Here is a 21,259-nt window from a genome sequence, read left to right on the forward strand (position 1 = left end):
TTTTAACAAATTGGAGCTATTAGCTCCAAAACCAATCTTCCATTCAAGTAGTAATATTTTCTTTTGTTTGTCTTCCTCGATTCAACCATAATCTTCTTGATTCTTCCCGTAAGTTTTGCCTGTATATACACTTTCGTTATGTTTTTTATTTAAAATGCTGGTCAACCTGTTTTTTCCCAAAAATCATGATACTGCTTTAGAAATCGCATAATATTCCGTTTCTGCTCAGGATCTTGGTTAATAAATCAGATGGAGATTTAGTAATCGAGTTTGGATTAATTCAGAATGATTTATTATTTGGCAATAAAAGACTAGAGTTACAGTTTTTATCCTTCGTTTGTCGTTCGAATAAACTCGTGCCCATCTTTACGAAGACTTTCGTGAAGGAACGCGTGGAAGCTGACAAGATCGGCCCGCGTTTAGTCGTTTCTCGTATTTGCGTAAACCTAAACGCAGCGATAGCGACGGGAGAACCGCTCGGCTGCGTCTGAACAACACACGATAAGGTTTTATGGCCCGCCAGTCATCGTCGAGACGAGCCGAACCAGCGAATTGATATCATCCGACCGACTTGACGTCGATTCACTGTAGACACGGACGAAATCCCCCGAAACTTACCCGAAACGTCTCATATAAACGATACTAAACGGTTCAATTTTGCATCCACGATTTTAGAAATTAAGGCATTGGCAACCAAGGCCAAAGAAAGGCACGCGATTTGAAAGAAGAATAAAACTCGAGCAGAAAAACAATGTTAACGAGGTATTAACACATTTCAGCTTGTATAAATTTTTATTTCCGTCCATTATACGCGTTTACCGTTAGTTTATACCTCACCGAATGAAGATACTGAAGTAAAATATAGAAGCTAAGTGAAAGATGAGGCTTTTAAACTAGCTAATCCCAAAAAATTGTAAATATGTGTAATACAGTTCTATAACACGAATTCTAATGTAAATAACGACTATCTCTAATCTGCTCTAAAATAGCTTAAATTTCATCTACTCCAAAACGTGCGAAGTCGTGTAACTAAACTATGAAATCTAACGTAACAGTGTCACATTTGTTCGTTCTTTACTTCCATTAAATTCTTTATTTACGTTACTTTGCTTGCACACCTATCTTTATAATTCTCTAGAATCCTCGTCAATAGTCCACTGGCCTCGTTTATAGCTCGGGTACCTCGGGATTGCCAAACCCGTACTACAACTACAATCAAACATAGCTACAGCCCCTGAGGGCCTGATTAAAAGAAGCCAACATCTTTTCTTTCGTGAACCCAACAATTTCATGGTACAACTGAAACCTCTACTATTTATTCAACAAAACCCAAACAAATTTTAAGAGAGTTTCACCAATCGTGTGACCTTCTGATTTCGCGCCGTTCGAGAATTCCGCCATAAATGGTCATCGCGTTTAATCACCCGATCGAAGGTATTATCTTATCGTTGATCTGTCATCACGTGGTCCGCGTTACACGGGCAACTGTAACTTCGCGAATGAACGAGGCTCGCTTTGGCGGCAGCACGTTCCGTAAATACGATTCGGATAAAAATTTATTCGTAGCTGAATTCGTGACGTTGCGCACGTGCGATTCGAGCGCACGGCAAAGGCGGAGCTGGTCAAAGAACAAGTTACGTGATATTTCGCTGAAATATCAGGTACAACGGCGTGGAAAAGAACGCTGTTATCAGTTCGAGTACAATAGAGAAAGATACAGACAGTTTTTTATTTAAAGTTTCTGCTACGAGTTTGACGATGTTGTTGTTTTATCACTTTGCTATCTACTCGTCCGTTAATCTCTGTCACTTTCGAAGAACTGATTCTTTTTTAACGTTGGTTTGATTCTGAAATTGATTTTTTAATAGATAGAGTAACTTATTGTTAACAATGATAAGAGTTAATGGTCATCCTCTCGTTGCTTAATTCTTATTAATGAAACCATCCCGTTGAATTATACACGAAGCCTTCTCGAGCATACACAGATACTTGAAATTATAGTAGAAACACGCTTTTCTAGATGGATTTAAATATTAAGATAGTATTTGACGCGAACATGTGAAATATAAAATGTTACCCTCATATTTCTTTCCATTTACACAAGTGTATCCTTTTATTTGCAGAGGTCTACCTATAGAATAATTAGAAATTATGTTAGTTTTAGTGTCTGTACACCATGGAATATTAAATAAATATATACGTATACAATTCTTGTATCCATATGAAGATATTGTTTTATCTAAAAAATTATTTTCATCAAATAAAGTCTCATCATTACTTCTTTCACTTTCAATCGTTTCCATTTCACTCGAAACTATAATTTAACCCTTCAAGTGCAGATCGCAACCAATCCAAGTAAACCGCGTTATATCTCTCAACTCGCAGGCCTTCACATTTTCCGCTCGACGTGGACGCATATTAACGTCATCCGATTTGTGTTACGGAGCACGAAATCGTCAGATAAGAAACTGTCGGCAACCCTCCTGAACGGGGCTGGGCTAACACAAACGTCAGTCACTTTCGCGCTGGTAATTGTTACATACACGCTTTCGAATGGAATTCGCAACTTATTGGTCTATTATACGCGCTCCCTGATGGCGTTCCCGACATATTTTCCGGGTGTCTGAGTCGACACGTACGTCAAACTCGGTGGAACGTTTGAGAAAAAGCCAGGCCTCGAGGGGGATGAAATGTGGGAGGCGACGAACACGTCAAAATACTCGTTTTCATTGAATGAGGAAGAAGAACTGTTTGACCCCTGGAACAGAGGTTGCCAAACAGAACAAAATTGCAAAGATATCATGGGATAATATTGAAACCTTTCGAGGAAACATTAACCTTTTCCTGTCCTATGTTGAGCGAGACTCGACAGAAGTGTATTGAAATCAGGAAATCTGAACTCCAAAGAGTTACTATTGCGATTAAATAATGAGTTTAAATGTTCAGGAATGTAAATCTTAATTTAACGACTTCTCTATCGTTTGATAGTATCGTATTTTTTTTTTAATTGAACGACTTCTTTAAGTAAGTTTTATCGAAGTAAAGAAACTCGTAAGTCAAGTTGTTGATAACTATCAATACTGAAAACAGGAAATCCAACTAAATATCGCATCAAACAATCTCCCAGAAGAAGAATCCCCATTCACAAGCACAAATGTTTTCTTCCACCCCGAAGAGTTTCCCTAATTGCAGGAAAAACATGTCTGTGTACAGGTTGGTGTTTGTACACGAGCAGATAGGATGTATCGTTCCACGGGGGCGGTTGTTTGCTGAAAATTTCAAGAATCTGCTTTATCTGGCCCATCCACTTACGGCTGCGAAGTGCGCAAATATATGTTTTGCATCCATACGAGTGGAGAATGCGACGGTACGACGTCGCAGGGACGCGTGCGACCCCCCGTGCGAGGATTCTGCGACGTCGTCACGTGGGAATTCGGACACGCGTTTCTATTCCCCGAACGAACGACCCTTTCGTACCCTGGAATTGCTGTGTTCCCGTTGGCTAGGATTCGACTAAATTCTAACGAAATTAATTTGCAGAAAATAGAATTGAGCATATTTGAAATCTATTTCTGGCAGAAGACTTCATTTTATGAAGACGTTAAGACTAAATTAACAAGGTGACGTTGAAATAAATTCTGAGTTTCCAATAAATGATTATTCCACTGATTTCCCTTTGGCAAGGGTGGTCGACGCAAGCTCGCCAAAGTCTAAAACGGTTCCTCGGAAGCAATCGTGGATTCAACGCGAAGAATATTCTTCTCTCCCCAAAAAGACAAAGAAAAAAAAGATTCCAAGTTAGAGGAGATTAAACGGTCGACTGGTTTTTCTCCTCTAGAATCTTCTCTCCTCCAGTTACGTAAATAGATACAGTGTGGCGTCGATCGACCGAAATCAAGGATAGATGATCGGAATAATCTTCCACGCTCATAACGAAAGGGAATTAGAGGCGTCTACCGAAATACTAATCCATTTGTTATACACGGAGCAGTAAAATCTATCCTGGCGAGTGGATCCGGGGCTGATGTTATTTTAGGTGATATCTGAGAGTGGCTGACGCGAAAGGGGGGAAGAACGGAGCATCCACGAGAAGGACTCTCGTCGCAGGTTGTGGGCCTGGCCTTAGTAAGAGAGCGGCGAGGACCCTCGAAGGTAATCTTGGCTCGTTCGCGGAGGGTTGCATTTTGATCCCCGGAGCTTCTGCCGTGGCACGATCTGCGCGTACCTTGCCTCTACTCACGCATTTACTATAATTAGAACTCCCTAATTAACGAGCAAACGTCGCACGAGCCTTTCGTAATCTCGGGCTTGACCTTCCACCGTCGTTTAGAAACTCCTCTTTTTTCCACCCCCGTTTCACTTTTTAATCCGCTTTCCTTTCGCCGAGGCGAAAACAAAGAGGAAAAAAAGCGGAAGCAATATCGCTACCAGCTTCTTTTTTTTTCGTGCATGCCGGTCCACGAAAATAGAACATGAACCATGGAGCACGTACAATCGTATAATTCTGTCAATGTATTGTCAGCTGGTAAAACGAAATTAAGGTGCTATGTAGTCATTTTACAATTTTTATCAAAATAATTGAGTTGACATAACCGATTTGAATTTGAATTTTGGAAATTTGAAGTTTCAAATGAAACAGTATTATTACTTGATATATTAATACTTCCATTTAAAATTAAAGAATCTTTTGTATACCTTTGTTTCGGAATACATGTATGTACAATACAAGAAAAGAAGTTTAAATTAAAGTCGATCAGATGCCCATCGCGACCCTGACAGGCGTATTTTGTTATTAAAAAACAAAATCCTAAAGCCCCTCGTGAAAAGCCCTTTAGAATCGGAATGACTGATGAGAATTCACGGCGGTGTATTTATTTAAACAACAGTGGAAGCGGAAGAGTCGCGTGTTCTCACGGAATTCGTGATCGTACGACCGTGATTTCGCTCCCCCTATTCTAATAGAAAAGACAATTGAAGCGGAAACCCCTCCGCTGGAACGGCGGCGCGGAGTTGTTTTGAAATAACTTTAAAACGTTGGACAAACACTCCGGTGGCGTGGCAACATATTGAACAGAAATTAAAAAATAAGCTTCATAAGCTACCGGTCGTATAGATGTGACCTCCTAGAAAGCGGGTGGCTTCCTTTCTGTATTATAGGGGCTGAGAAACCAGATCGACACGAGTAGAGGGTAAATTTTCAGCCGCGAACCTTCCACTGTTTGATTTAGCACGTACCTTTCCAGCTCTTCCATTATTTATTCCTAGCGACACACTGTACATCGATTAAATTTTACGTTTCTTATAAATCGACTCGAGTTTTAGAATAAAATTAACCCTTTGCAATGGACATCTTACTTCTAACTAATTTTATTAGTGATTGTGCAGGATATACAGTCAATTCCATAAATATTCGTACATTCTATGTCTATTCAAGAAGTTTGAATTCTTCATTATAAATATGTATATGAATAAGTTTGTACATGTATATATTTATATACACATCAACATATTCATATAAACATACACTTGAAAACATCAAACTTACTACTTGATTTAAACAAATTTCTTCAATAGACGTAGAGGGTACGAATATTTATGGCACTGACTAGAGGAGTTCCTCGAATTTTTCAATAAAAATATGATACATATACTGAGATCCAGAATATAAAATAATTCCTGATGTAATGATACAAATTAATTCGTAATCTCTAGTATTATCCTCAATATAAAAACAATAGCAAAAACATTTACAGTCTCGTGGAGAATTCTTTCATATTGTGGAATGCCGAACGTCAAGAAAACTCACTGCTATCATTCGTTTAATAGAGCCTATTTCTGACTGTCCTTTATAACGTCGTTTGCGGCTTTGTCTTGACAGTACGTAGGTGAATAAAGTCGGGGGAGCAAAAATGGGACCGAAAGGAACGATAAAGCTCGACGGGTGGCGGCAGTGTGCACCGTGCTGATAAATATAACGTAACAAGTTCACTGGAATAACAACTTCATCCCGTGGGGATCAATGAGACTTTGCCGCGACTTTTACGCAGAATTTCCTTTCGAGTAAACGTATGCGAGCGGGAATCGAAAAGATGGCAAATCGATTATTGTTTTCGTTTACCTTTTCTTCGTCGAACGTGTTTCGTCGCTTCGCCGTCTACAAATTTTAAATATGCACACTTTTTCTATCGCATTTTTTACATAATATTTATCATTGAGAAATCCAGCAATGATCGAAATTTGACGAAAAATGTGTCGACTCGGGAATCAGCTTAAATATGTAACAGAGACGAGAAAGCAATTTATTTCTTTGGTTGAAAACTAATTGCGCTCGATGCAACGGGGCACCGTGAATTTGCAATGACGCGGACAATCTTCCATTTCGTTAACAGTGTCCCCAGGAAGGTGGCAGTAAAAAGTAAATTAAATAAGAATTAAATACAAATAAAACCGCTCAGCCAAGTAATTGGCTGGTTACCTCGCTCGTTACCCACGAACGGTCTGAGATCTCTCTACCCTTATTTCCAGCACTTCCCTTGCGCCCTAACTGGAGAAGAAGAAGTATCCGCGTCGATAGTCATCCGATGTGATGTAAGTCACGGGAGACTTATTTGATTCGTCGTCGCGATCGACGCTTATTTAAAAATTTAGCTGACGCCACCTGAACAGAGTAACAGGATTTATCTACGACTGGGAGAAGAGTAAAGACAATGTAAGATTGATTAATTTTCCATGTTAATATTTTATGCTTCACTCGTGTAAATCATATATGTTTAATTGAATACATATGATTTTTCTCGTTTAGAGTTTAAATTGTTACTTAGTTATTTGAAAAATCCTCGAGCTGATTGGTCTCTCTACTCAAAATAACTTCCCAAAGGAGTACTCGTTTCTCAGCCGAAGAGAGACAAACTCCTCGAGCTCTATTTGTAACTCAAAAACAATCTATCCATTTTGTAGACGTGACAAAATAATACCTTGCACCACAAAGCATCCTAAATGAACAGTAAAATCTTCAGACATCCTCAAACACCTGATTCACCTGGAATAAATTCCCGAACGCTTCGAAGTCGTAGAGAGAGCAACCCCCTCGCTAGCTGTAAACTCAGAAAGCTATCGGCGACATTCTCGCACGAGAGGACAACGAAACAATCGTCTCTGTTTCCTTCAATTCACCTTCCAATGTCGTTAAAAAGATAAGGGTGCTAGTGAAAAAGGGTGAGCTGGCACGAGCCGAGGTGGAGTTTCTCGTGACGAGGCGGTCGCCGCGGCAATCATGGCAGGATTAGGCGTATGTATAAGGATCGAGGTGTCTACCGAAAGAGGGTGGCCCAGAGGGGTCGGAGCAGGTCAAACGGGGGCAAGATAGACGTCTGCACGGGGTGAAACATAAATGATATTCCATGAGGAGCATATGCGTACGGAGATGGCTCCACCTCTGCGACGTTATGCGGCGAGGGCGGCCGCCACCCCCCTGGCAGTAGGGTGCTGGTTTATTACAAACAAGGATTACCCCGGGTAATGGGACATTCTGTCCCTTCGGTTGCTCAGTGAGAACGTCCTGTGCACTGACTCACGCTCTTCGCCTGGCTCATCGTCAGTTGTCTAAAAGGGCGAAACCGAAACTGAGCTGGTAGATCGCAGCCAAGATTCCAGAGGGATTGCATTATGATATCGCGATATCTGCACGAACAAATTTGTCAACACGATCGACGCTGATACGAGCGTATGTACCCCTAACACCCCTAGTTGTTGCGCATAGATGAGACGATTGACTTGTTTTAGCGAAGCGATAATCGTGATCTTTTTAACGTGTCACATATGACGTGCAGTTCTTTCTCAGAGGCAAACTCTAAGTTTGGTATTATATAATAGTTTCCATTGCTATTTAAAATAAGAAACTTTCCAAATTTAAACCATAGTTTATCTCCGAGGTACAGATATCCCTCACCTTTACGTAGAATTGCCAGATGCACCATTCCTACGAAGAAATATGCAAACATAAGACTAACATCGACAGAAAATTCAATCGGAAGAAAAGATTCCATTTCATATTTAGTTCCTCCTTTAATTAAAAGTACAGTATTAAAATGTAAATACAACAGTAAATATGCAATTATAAATAATTCAATGCACCCTCTACCTGTTATTCACAAACGTAACAGGCGCAAATATAATTAGCCGAAAGCGTTATAGAAATATCTACGAAAACACGATACTCAAATGGAGAATGCGAATTAACTGTGATAGTAGCAGATCCTCCGATTAAATTATTCGAAAATGAACACTCGAAAATGAGTATTCGTAAACACATAGAAGCGACCGATCGCGGCAATGATAATTATAAAATCGTCGATTTAATTTCCTCAAATACGATTGCTAGCTTAGCTCCGGCTCCCGGGGTATTCATTTCAAACACCGTACAAAGCCGTGTTTAAATACTGTAAAAAGTTCCGTCGATTTTGCGACTGTATCCAGGATTAGATTGAACCGAGTGTGGACCGGTGATATTCAATTTCACGTTACTCGGATGGATTCTCCTCTCCGGCACTGGTCCGCGATAACAATGCGCGCTCTTTAGCAATAATGTCACTGGGTCGTCTTCGAAATCTTCGCCGAACGAAGTTGGTCTCTTGTGAACCTTTCGAAAAAAACACAACCAAGATTCATTCACGTGAACAGTCTTCCAAAAGATGCTTCAGGATTTTATTTGTTATTTTAATTATGATGACGTGTACTTTCATTCAAAATTACAAAATTGAATATATTCTTTACTACCTTCGTACTATCGGAAAATAAAATTCTGAAGGTCCTTTTAGGAACACATTGAACTAGCCATAGGAAAAAATAAACCTCAAAAGAGGTATTACTCTAGCAAACTTTAGGAGCAGCAACTCAAAAATTCAAACTCAAATTGTTGCTACTACAGGTCACCTTACCTCGATCCGATTTTTCAAAACGCGCCAAGTCTTTCTACCTAACGACTCGGGTTGCATGGTAACGTACATTTTGGGCACCAGGGTGTCTTTACTGTGGGTGTATACGGTTGTCAGCGCCAAGTCAAGAGCATCTTTGGGTACCTGAATAAAAAACAAACTAATAAATCAGTAGAATATATTACATGTCCACAGAAATTATATCACTTTCAACAATTCAATTAACTGTGATCTTATTCGATATCGGTTGCAGTTATAAAAGGATAACATATTCATGAGACAGTCTAATGTAAAAATGTATCGCTCTATATACATAAAAAAATATTTTCCATCACATCTGCAGATGACTTTCCAGGTTCAAAATGTTTACTATATCACTTAATCCCAATGGATACTAAACAATGCCTAAAAGACACCTCATATAAACAAAGTTACGAAGTTAACACAGTAGTCAAATCGTTAAATTGCTATTTCGAAAGATAAACTATGCTTTTACTGTTACGATCGTTTAATATAACCAACCTAGTGAGGAGATATTTATTTGCAATTACCATGCTGCGCGATAAAAAGATACTCGAGTAGCGACAAGGAATCCAGGTTAATGCGCGGCGTATTACCTGTAATCTCATAAGTCTGGCGTCTTTCCGTACACTATTCAGCGTATGATGGGCAAAGAGGCGTTCGTGAGATTTTAAGTTGGCGCTCCAACGTTTATCCTTTGGCGAAACTTTATCACCCAGTACAGGTCGTCGCGTCCACACTCCCTCGCGAACTATATCCGGCACGGGGTAAGGATTTCGAACGTAACTCACTTCCGCCATTGTACCGCGATCTGCAACCATAAACGACCCCGATTCCCTGTAACGACGTGTAAACTCGGAGTAACAAACTCTTGGAACATCGCGCGACGGTATTCACGACTGGCGTGAAGTGTGCTCGAGATTGTTTGTCCAATCGATTCGAGAAAACGATATTTACGTAATTATAAATAGCAATCTCATCTACACAGGACTAAAGCTAGGCCAAGTAATAGTTGAATGGGCTAAACTAGGGTTGAGAAAGGACGAGCGACGGAAGAAAGAGTTTAATCGCCAACCCAAACAGATGACTAGTTGAATGTAAATGAAGACGGAGAGGTCGTGTATGAATGGCGGCATTTGGAAGAAGTCTCGATTAAATTTCACAATAAGCTCTTTCACAACTGCTGAACGGGGTAGCGCTTGTAAGCGACTTTGGGGAGTCTTGCGAGACGCCCTTGGAAAGTAGCCTAACCGTAAAGGCGAGAATGTACAAAAGGAGGGAATGAAAAGGGCTCGATAAGTGGACACCCTGCGGTGAATGACGGAACGCAGACCGCCTGCATGAATTACAGGCGTTCGTTTATGAATGAGCGTGGATCAAAATTAAGATACTTGGAAGGAAATGGTTCGTGTGTGGCTGACGACAGCGGCGTTTGCCGAGAAAGGGAAGCCAAACCGGATGTTCATCCTTAAATCCGTTTCTGAATAGAGAAGAAAGGGGATCGAGTGACCCCAAATACCTTTGGAAACTTTTATCGATACACTGAGTGGTTTTAAACTTGACAGGTTACTACAGTTTACAATAGTGAATGATTTGTAGATTAAAAATAAATCTTTATCGAATTCATATAGATGCGGTAGATGAGATGAGATATGTCACACGAATACGCGAATTTTATCCAGATTTCGTTTCTTTAATATCTCAGCTTCAAAATTAATTTTCCAGTGTTCTATTAGTTTCAATTTCTTGAAGCTTGATCACTTACATATGGCTAATAGAGAGGTGTTAATACGAGAACACCTGAAATCAAGAAGAATCGAAGAAGGCCCAACGTGAATGAGTACGCTCGGTTCCCCGCATTAAACATGTTTTGCTCGGGAGGTGGTCGTCCATGGCCAATGCCGACGTTCAATATTAAACCCGCAGTAATTTATGTTAGCACGAGCGTGCATAATGCTGTTTGTATAAAGCGGTACCGCCACGTGTCGGCTCGTGCCACCACTGCGTATCATTCCCGCCTCCCTTAATTCTTGCTTCAACTCGGTTCACAGGCGTCATACACGACCCTGCATAGATACGTTACTGCCATTTTAAACGTGCGAAAGACGTGGCACCATTGTACACGATTTACATTACAGATCAAAGTTGTAACCTCAACTATCTTCGTATTAAACGAGACACTAGTTATTTTGTTGATTCCTAATCACGATATGACAGAATACATTAACTTTTCTCGAAGAAACTGTAGTAGCATATTGGAATATTGATCACAAAGATATTACCATTGGTTGAGTAGTCTATTACGATTGTTGAAGAAATACACAATACATTGATCTTCCAAAAGGGCTTTCAGTGTTAAAAACTTCAAAGCTTAAGTGTTAAAGCTTCAGTTTTCTTACTAACGCTTCCCTAATTAGTCCACAGAAAAATAAAATAAAAAAAGCTGCACAGGACATTTCCAACTTCCCAATACTTTGTAACTTTTATAAATTCTGTTTTCACTTACTCAACATTCAGCATTCGAGTACAAAGCATTGTCAATTGACTGGGAAACTTTGAATAAAATATTGAAGCTAGTCAAAAGATGGTACACATTGGAAAAGCACTTTGTAGAAAACCATAGTCATATCTAAACAGTGACTGGATTAAAACAGCAAACTGTAACTGCGACGCCAAACTTAAGGAACGTTCTCCCCGACAGATGCGCCGGTTACACGATGGGACGAGGGTTTCGAAGAATCTTTCGCGTCATTGCGCGGGCACGGTATCGTCCACAGACCTCTTCTTCGACGCCCCCGGGCTACGATACAGGAACCGACACGCGTAATCGCGTAATCGCATAATCGTGGCGCGTGCTGAAGTTCGGGTTGCGGGAGCTTTGCGTGCGTCTACATCGGCGCACGTGCGACGTTGCGCGGCACTGAATCAACACCGATCGCGAATCACGGACCGATTCGTGAATACCGAACACGGCTGGCAAAGCCTAGCCAACCGTTTTACGAGGTAATTGTTGCGACCACCTCCGCTAACAACCACCAGGGAAGTAAGCAACCGTCTCGATTGGAAGAACGCTGATTTGTGACGTGGACTGACGATGAATTCATTCGGAAATTCATGTTTGTCGTTGAGGATTTCGGTGAAAGGATGCATTGCTGAAACAGTAGGTTGAAGATAGTCGATAATACTGAACAGACTAGATGTCATTAGTGTTTAGGAGTAATCAGAGGGATAACCTGATTTCTGACAATGATTTTAATTTATTCTATGGGCCGAACGACCTCTCACGTCAGAGATGTGCGAACATATAAAAATAATTAAAGTAAATCGAGGCTCCTAATCCTTGTCAACGCGTACGCGTAATAATTCACAGAGCGCGTCGGCTGAACGTCGAACATTCCTCACCGAAATCCATCGGTAACGTGTAAACCAGCGTTGTATCATGGCAAAATATCATCTCGGGACGCGCCCGAGGGGTTTAGATTTCGCCAAAACGCGAAGCTGAAAGGCTGCCGGCGCGGATTGTTCGCGCCGCGAGGAGAACAATGCAAACAATGGCGGGGACGAAGCGCTGCGGTGAGACCCGGCTTACGCGGTGAATACAATTACATTATGAACTCGATTACCATTTAAATGGAAACAAACGTGAAATGCTAAAATACACCAACGACTCCCTCCCTCCTACGCCCCTCTGTCGGCCAACCTGCGCCGCCGTGCCTCTGCAACACGCGCGTAAATGTGCAACCACCTCTCGAGTCCTCGATCATCGGTATGCAAATGGGGGTTGCACGTGTAAGGGTGCGCGGTCGCGTTCGGCCCACCCCCGCCGCCACTGCAAACTATCTCGCGTCGGAGAGTTTCGCTCGTCGGAGAATCGGGATTCAAAAAAATTATTTGCTCTAATAATTCCTTTCGATCCGTACCCGGAATTAATTCCGCCCCCGGGTTAATCCGAATCTTCCGATCGGTGACTTTCTTTATTTGGACAGCGTCCGAAGTACTGTTTGGAAAATTAGAGCCCTCCATTACGTCGAAATTTGTGGGAAAATAAGTGAAGAGGTTCATTTTTCTATTTGGGGAACTGTGAAAATAATAATGAAAATAATTCCTTCTGCATTTCATCCAGAGAATTCTGAATATTAATTAAACGAAAAACGTCTCGGGTGTTTTTTCCCTAGCCACGTCGATCCACCAGCTATATCATCAATGGTTTAAACGAATTTATTCGTTCGATTTAGTAACAATAACTTTTTAAACTATGCACAAGTGTTATGGTTGAGAAGTGACGGTGTTCGATTCGTTGATCGTTGTTACTTTGCGAGAGACGTTGCCCTGTGTGTATTTATACGCGCAGGGTAGACATTTCTTCTCGTCTGCGACAAAAGATATTTATACCTCGAGGCGAAACGTTCTCGTGTGAAAATTGTCCTGTCGTTCGCTTCGGCTCTCTCCCTACCCCGGACAGTTGTTGGCGAAAGACTTCCGTTTAACGCGGCCCATTGCCACCCCAGTTCTAATTATTATACATTTAATTTCCTAATGAACTGTATCGAACGCCAGGGTCGATGAAACGTCGCACTCGTGCACTGATTTCACGGGCCACCTGTCGCACTACCGTCGTACCCTCCCCATTGGTTTACGTCGAATTGGACACGCAGGGTGTAAGACATTATTCTACGCGAGGGGTGCATCGACGTTGATGAAGACACAAATATTTCTCAGGCTATCTACTCTAATCAAAAGTTACACCGAGTATCTTTAATATTGGAACAGTTAATATATATTTTAATTTATTTGAGAATGTTTATTGCAAGAGGTTGCGCTTTTAGTGGTTCACTTATATTCACTATCTTTAGACACGTTATATATACATATGAGCAAGTACAATTTCAATATTTTAATACAGAGATTATCGTGGTTGCTATGAAATTAAATATTGAAACGTATAGATATAACTAGTACACCACCTACGATAGTCTCAATATAGCAGAAACATATACTATAATTTTATGTGGCTGTTTACGTGAAATAGTAATGTGATGATTTTAACACAAGTTGCATGCAGAACCAGCGTTCCTCATTCCAAAATTCACAAAAGAACGGAAACCAGTGGCGTGCCGTTTATACTTTACTGTTTGGACCTTTTCGAACAAAGCTACATCAGTATTTATTTCCTTTTTGTGGTCGTATGGCCCTGTCCATTACATATTTCTTCGTCGATAGAACAGTTTGTTTGCCCTTTCCATACTACAATAATTCTATAAGATTTTAAGTTCGGTTGCTTCATAAATTACTCTATCTTACACGCTTAAGAATTTTCTTATTACATGTTCGCAGCCATTAGTTCGCTATTACTCGGGACGAAAGATTGTTCGAACGATTTATGTGAGCAACCGAACTTAAAATCTTATAGAATTATTGTAGTATGGAAAGCGGCAGATAAACTTTTCAAATTTTTTAACTTTTATTTACTACTAAATATTTATTCCAAAGCGAAAGTTTTCCAACCATACGTGAAGTCGAGGACCCGGGTCTCGTTTCTGGCACCACTGCCATGAAGAACTACCAGCGAACATACCGCCTACAGAAAAAAAGAAGAGGACGGAGAATGGATTCCTAGCAGATAGATAGGTGCGGTCACTGTCAGGAGGGTTGACAAAGGCTGACCAGGGGTAGGTACATTCAAATGGTAATCGGCGCGCGTCTAACATACACCGACCCTCCGACCCCCGTGCTCACGCTTAAGGGGGTGCGAGCACACCCTTGGCATACACCCTGCACATTCGCACCAGAATCCAACCAAATATTGGCAATATCATCCCCGGCATTGCTCTCCGCGACCTGCCTCCTACACTCGATGGGAAACGATGTCCATTTGAATGCACGATTCCATTACCGGTGTCGATATATCGGCTGGAGGATATTACAGGATTAGAATTGCAAGGGAAATCTGAAAGAATACCCCTGAAACTCGGTCATGCTCGGATATATATGATACACTTGCGTTCTTAAACGACACCCTGGTACAGTTTTGCACGCTTGTATTAATCCTTTGGTTTTATTAACGTTTCACGCAGCAAATCTACAATACCTAATGTTTCTTTAGGTTTAATTTCTTTGGAGCTTGAAGTGTCAATAAAATGATTGTAGGCGAAGTAAAGGTGACCTTATTCTCAAATCTAGATAGCTCAGAATTCATGGCAATAAAATGCTAAGAAACATCTCGAGTTGCTGGCAGATACCAGAAAAAAAGGCCTTGAGTGCAAAGCATTAAGTTGTGTGGCGCATACCAAGTGTATATAGAAGGTGTATACAAGGGTGTATTTAGGATTTTGTTTTTTAAGCCTTATTAGAGACAGTTTCAACCTTACTTGCCATTTTATCCCCTCCATATCTTAACACCATGCAACAATCGAGATCTTCGTGCAATAATCAAAGCTTTACTGCCTAATATTTGTATTCTTCTATTATTCTAAAAATGATTTGAGATCATACTCGATTCAAATTTCTTCAAGAACGTGAAACACGAATCAAGAAATTTCTTATGTTGTATTTGAGAATGTAACAGTGAACGGTCTGGGACTGGCTCTAAATTACGAAGTGTTTGTCATCCGGCGGCATATTTTAACAAAATTCCCCATGCATCCCGAATTTGCTGGTCCACGGCGTAAATCATAACAGATGGGGGAAACAGCCTCGTCCTCTAACGAAATTTTTGCCCGAAAACGCATTGTTATACAGCTCACGGAGGAGTCGCAGAATTCGTTGAGGTGAAGCATAGAGAGCAGCAACCGGGGGTTGAAGCTAGGTATACGAAGGGGGTTGGACGTTATTGTAACGCAGGGGATGTTCCTGGTAGGGCTCTGTGTGTGTGCGCGCGCGTATAACGGAGTTGGTTGCCTTTCTCTCATACATATTCATCAAACGCTAATTAATCATCGTCGGGCACACCCACTGCAAGCCACCCTCTTGGCAGCAAGCGGAGCTCGGGCAAAAAAAAAATACGAGCTCCGCAACGCAGACACCTCTATATATTACAGGGTACATCCAGATGTCGAAACCGGCAGCCGCGCTGGCGAAATTTTTAAATGGAATTGACAACACTGAAAACGATCGCGGTGAGTAACAAAAATTTATGTTTGCCGAGCGATTGCGTTCGTTCGGATTACGCGCAAAAATTACGAACCTGGGATCACCGATGGCGAAATTTCGACTGTTACCGTTCGGGGATGATTAGAGAATCATTCGATTACGGGATCATTGATACTTCAACTACTGTCTTCTTCAGAAAGAGTTTATAACTTGAGAGAAGATTTTTTATATTGGTATAATACGAAACGGCGATTCGTGAAAGTGGTACGAGTCTATCGTTTTTGAAATAATCGTAGCGTACAGTTACGTTTCGAAAGAAATTTTAGTGAAGAAAGTAAACCATGATAAACCAGGTTTCGAGTTAGGGAAATATAGGGAAATCGAGTTAAATTTCGCACGAAGAGTGAAATAAAATGAAGGAGTAATACATCGGCGGTTAATTCGAGTGCCGATCGCTAATTCGATTAAAATAATTGAATTCAGGTGTTTCCAGAGAATGAAATATCCAAACATGGGAAATCTTAATAACGGGGAAAGTTGCTTTCGCGATCATTGCATTCCTGTTAAAGTGCGTCGACAGTTGCCACTCTTAGGGAGCGTAACAGTGCACGGACGATCAATCTAAATTGTAATTTCGTAATCCCATTAAACAGGAGGCCACCTTAGCACGCACTTGCTCGGAGGGACCTTGGTTCGGCTTTCACGCGAACGGGGATGCGTGTAATTAGGTATCGTTTATTTTACACCGAGGCACCGCAGTTAGGGTGACACTTTCGGCTATATAATATATGTATACGCCGTGGGGTCCTGAGCTGGCGTATACGCGGCCACAGTGGTGGTAGTTGCTCATAGAACGCTTCACTGCTAATGCGATACGATCATCGTCAGCCAGCCGTCGTCCATTGATATTATACACCGCGGGGTATTCCCCTTTCTTCTTTAGCCTTTCGCTATTTTCTACCGATCAAACTTCCGTTCTTCCTCCCAGAATTTCACGACGAATCGTCGTACAGTTAGAAAATTAGTATTTTCCAATTGTTTCCCTCCGTAGCAAAAATTAAGTGGAATACTACTTAAAAAGAAGCGAATGCAATCCTAACGATTAAACCGAGACTAAATAGAACTTCATCCTAGCGCAAAAATCGGCATCGTGTTTTGACTGCCAGCATCCAATGGCGACAATAGCAGATTGCGTGCTGACAAATGAGCGACCCGGGACGCGACACGCACAAGAGACATATGGCCCTATAAAAAAAAAAAGCGCGAGAGATACAAGAGATGGCCTGCTGCAACCATCCAGTCGATCCGATATTAATGGAGACCAAACACCGCACATTCTGTGTCGCTGGCGTCCCCGTTGTGTGTACACATTGGTGCGCCATTATGTCCCTGTTATAATGTGTACACACACCCCCTTTTGCAACAATGGAATGATCTATGATCGTGCCAAACATAGATCGCTCGAGTCAATTTTTCGCCCTTCTGCTTCCCTTTTTTTTCTGTTCCAAGCTATTTACGTTCCTTTGCGTCTGTCCAGGAAACGCCTCTTTTCTATGGTGTTTACATTAACTTTCTATTAGAGGACGTCTCCGAATGTCGAGCCATCCTATTCGCGAAACGGTAGAAAAATTTTAGAGAGCAGTTCTAAAAACGAAAACATTAATGTTTCTATCCATTGCCTTGCGTAGCCCGGTGAAGTATCTCAGGATTGGAGCAGTTTAAAATTGAAACATTCAAGGATTTAAACATTTTACAATTGAATTCATTGGCCTGAGTTGTTTATCTTCCATTCGTTGTTCGAGATTTCTAGCTGGACGAGAATTTTGGCCCACCCTTGGGTATCGTTAATAATAAGACATTCGATATCTTTGCGTTTGTCTCTTCCTCTAATATACTCGTATAGTAATCACGGTGACGAGCGTGAAGTTGTCGTAGTAATAATATTCACAAGTCGCTACAACCCCACAGGTGAAATGATCAAAGTTTACTAGCGGAGTTGCTGCCTGTGGCTGTCGCCGTCAATTTCTACCTAATATGTCACGTAGAAACTACGGAATTGCCCGTAGGGCGTCTTTGATCTCGCGCCCCCCCCCCCCCCCCCCAACCGTGCTTGTCCACCTTCCGAAAACTCACCCTTCGAGTCGCACGCCACGTACGAACGCGAGGGTTCCTAAATCCAATTTTATTGTTTGCACGCTCTGGAAATCCGAAATTACGCGACTCCAGCCGTGGAACGTAAGTCGTTCTTCTCGATTTTAGGACGATTAAAACGTTGCTATTACAGTAAGAAGCAAAACTGAAGCGATGGATAAAAATTAGTCTGATGTGTCTATTGATACCACTATTTGTGCTACAAGAGCACAAATTTGAAAATAAAACGAAAAATAAAACTATGATATAGACCTGCGTTTAAAAAATTTTTGTTAATAAGTGGTAAAGTTACTATAAAGCGAAAGTTGATTAGAGAAACGTGTACCTTGATAGTGAGAGGGAGTATATCAGTAGCGAAGCGAAGAGAAACGTTAGCTATGAACTCTGTAACGTGTTCAATTACTGTCTAATGTATATCCACCAAAAATTAAGTCGATACCGAATGTTTCCCAAGGAAACAATATTGTATTCCGAGTATTTGACAACACCTGTCGTAATAATCTTCAACCTCTTTCAAAACAGTACCTGTTTTATCAACGGAAGCTACGTTACAGCAAAAGCTACAGACGATAACTATATCGAAATACAACTTCGACGATTCAGCGCGCCACGGTTGATCGAGCGGGCAAACTAATCGATTAGCCAATCCTAAATATGCGTTTCATATCGATGGTCGGTAACGTAACAAACAACTATATTTGGATATGGTAACACTACTACTACTTTGTGCATTACCCCCTCCCACATGAATTATCATGTTACTGATGTAGAGATCACGCGAAACTGATTTATCTACTCAACAAATACATAGGTCGAGTTTTTTAAATAATTCCAAAGACTTTTTCACTATAAATTATAGGGCTATAAGTAGAGCTGGGAATATGGGAAAATTCTTCTTTGGCGATCGGTAGCGTTGCTAAAAAATGACTGAACCAATATATGGGCGACATAAATTTTAATTTCTAGAAATTCGTTATTCTGGAAATTGTGTAAATTAAGTGTTAGGTGTACGAATAAATTAAACAACAGTTATGTTAAGGATACGAAAGTTTTATGGCAGGGTCAGACCAGCCAAGGAGACTCTTGAGGAAAGCCAGGGGAATGTTGATTGACTCGGTCAAGCAATTAAGTGTCCCGTGTCGATTGGCAAACAACCCAAAGACATTGTATTGCTTGGAAGAATACAGATGTTCCTGAAGGGTCCGATCAGTCATCAGTCTTCAGTCTTCAAAAACTTGAATTTATTCTGGAACAGATGTGATTAACATTCGTAAATAAATTTTTATTTCGTGTTACTACAAAAAAATAAAAAACAAAAAAATTATGTTTCCGCCCGGGATCGAACCGGGGACCTTCCGCGTGTTAGGCGGATGTGATAACCACTACACCACGGAAACACTTGATGCGTGTTGATATTTTATATAATTTTCAGGTATTATATTTTCTCACAATAAACAATTGAAATAAAAAGTGTATACTGAAAGAAAACTGGAGGCGTCGTGACGCTACCGCGTCTCTAGATTGGAAAAATGATAATAACAAAATATATTAAAGATATGTCAATATAAAAATATGTTTCTACATTAATCAATATTACATCAGATTTACACTTTAATTAACTAGTTTGTGGAAAACTGTTTGTTAATAATTCCATTTATTTAACTTCGTTAAGGACATTACCACGTCAAATGATGCTACGCTTTTAAATAATGGACGTCAATGGTACTACTTGAATCATATAAAAAAATGTACACATTCTATATTTATTTTTAATTTCTTACTATTAACTCAAACAAGTTCAATTATACAGATAAATACTGCATGTTTCGTAATATTTAGTTCCCAGTGTGTACCTAATAAGCGTTTATCATCAGGAAATTTTTCTAATCATACGTGATAGTAATCGGTTAAGAAACCATAACTGTGTTGTTTTTTTTGCATTCTGTTGAGTGCTGCTACGTGATATATTTACAATAGATCTAAGATTACTATCTTTTAACGTCCAAATATAAACGTACTTTAATTTTCGAAATTACAAGTAGGCTAAGCACGTGACGTGAAGTAGTATGTTTAAAATCCCCGTATTTAACAAATAATTCCTGAAAATACCAAATATCATATTACATAAAAGCTTGTAAATATTATATAATATTAGGATTCCACATTATAATTTTTCGCGAGACAAGAAACATCTCATATTGGACCTCATTCGAGATGAAATCTTAAAGTAAATGTCAAGCGTACAATTAAACACACGAGAGATAGGGACATTTATGGTTCGCTATTGACACAAATATTATAATGTTTAATAATAAACGCATATGCGCGATATTTCAGTATCGACAAAGAAGTTTTATTTTTTCAACTAAATAACTGTTGCAGCAACGAAGTGGGAAACGATAACATGAACGCAAAGAATTCCATGTTTTCAGATAAATTATTTTTGTATGGAACCTTATGAAACGAAGAAAGAAACATTTCTATAGATTGTTAAATGCATCACAAATTCGTGATAATAACGTTAAGCAGGCAATAGAGTAAATGAGAATTAATGTGATCTCAAATAAAAAAAAAACAATTAATAACATTGTAAATTAGACAGTATGACCAAGCATTATTTTAAATGACTTATTTCTATTATATATATTTCAGTTAAGTAACGTAAGACACCTGCTGGAATCGCACAATATCAAAAACATTTTGCGCAGAAAAATATACTGCACGAGAACCAATATTAAATCGATTACAAGACATCACATTTCAGATGTAAAATTATGTACGTACAGTAATATGTGTGATTCTGTACGAATCTAACTTTAATAGATATAGGCTATTTTTATTCTCACTTTAATTACGTAAAAAAAAAAAAAATCAAGAGGCTGTAATACGTGATCGTGATTTCGATTGCGTATACATTTATGTTCGGTTGCGACAAAGAAATATCGGTGTATACAATCGATCAAATGTTGTTACTTTATCATTAATTTATCGTTTATCTATTGTTGACATATTAGTGTCACACGTACATAATTGTGATCCGATAATATTCTTCTCGCGCTGTAAGA

At 40.1% G+C, this 21,259-nt stretch overlaps 1 protein-coding gene and 1 non-coding gene across 2 annotated transcripts; both read right to left on the reverse strand.

Moving 5' to 3' along the window:
* Nucleotides 1–8,123: 8,123 nt before the first annotated feature.
* LOC128889284 (cilia- and flagella-associated protein 276) lies at nucleotides 8,124–18,567 on the reverse strand. The gene is made up of 4 exons (XM_054146746.1): nucleotides 18,520–18,567; nucleotides 9,551–9,765; nucleotides 8,937–9,077; nucleotides 8,124–8,638 (listed from the first exon to the last, which is right to left on the reverse strand). The coding sequence occupies exons 2-4, from the start codon at nucleotides 9,752–9,754 to the stop codon at nucleotides 8,432–8,434; spliced, it is 552 nt and encodes a 183-aa protein (XP_054002721.1). The 5' UTR covers nucleotides 9,755–9,765; nucleotides 18,520–18,567; the 3' UTR covers nucleotides 8,124–8,431.
* A 951-nt stretch (nucleotides 18,568–19,518) lies between these two features.
* On the reverse strand, nucleotides 19,519–19,591 carry Trnav-aac (transfer RNA valine (anticodon AAC)). Its single transcript has one exon. It is a non-coding gene; the product is annotated as a tRNA-Val (tRNA).
* Nucleotides 19,592–21,259: the final 1,668 nt, after the last annotated feature.

Source organism: Hylaeus anthracinus, unplaced genomic scaffold (genome assembly GCF_026225885.1).
Source record: "Hylaeus anthracinus isolate JK02 unplaced genomic scaffold, UHH_iyHylAnth1.0_haploid 11997, whole genome shotgun sequence".
Taxonomy (NCBI): Eukaryota; Metazoa; Arthropoda; class Insecta; order Hymenoptera; family Colletidae; genus Hylaeus; species Hylaeus anthracinus.

Coding starts and splice junctions, on each gene's coding strand:
- LOC128889284 (XM_054146746.1), bottom strand. CDS start 9,754: ATGGCGGAAGTGAGTTACGTTCGAAATCCTTACCCCGTGCCGGATATA. Junction 9,078..9,550: donor CCAGACTTATGAGATTACAG/GTAATACGCCGC, acceptor TTTTTTATTCAG/GTACCCAAAGATGCTCTTGA. Junction 8,639..8,936: donor TTTTGAAAAATCGGATCGAG/GTAAGGTGACCT, acceptor TTTTTTCGAAAG/GTTCACAAGAGACCAACTTC.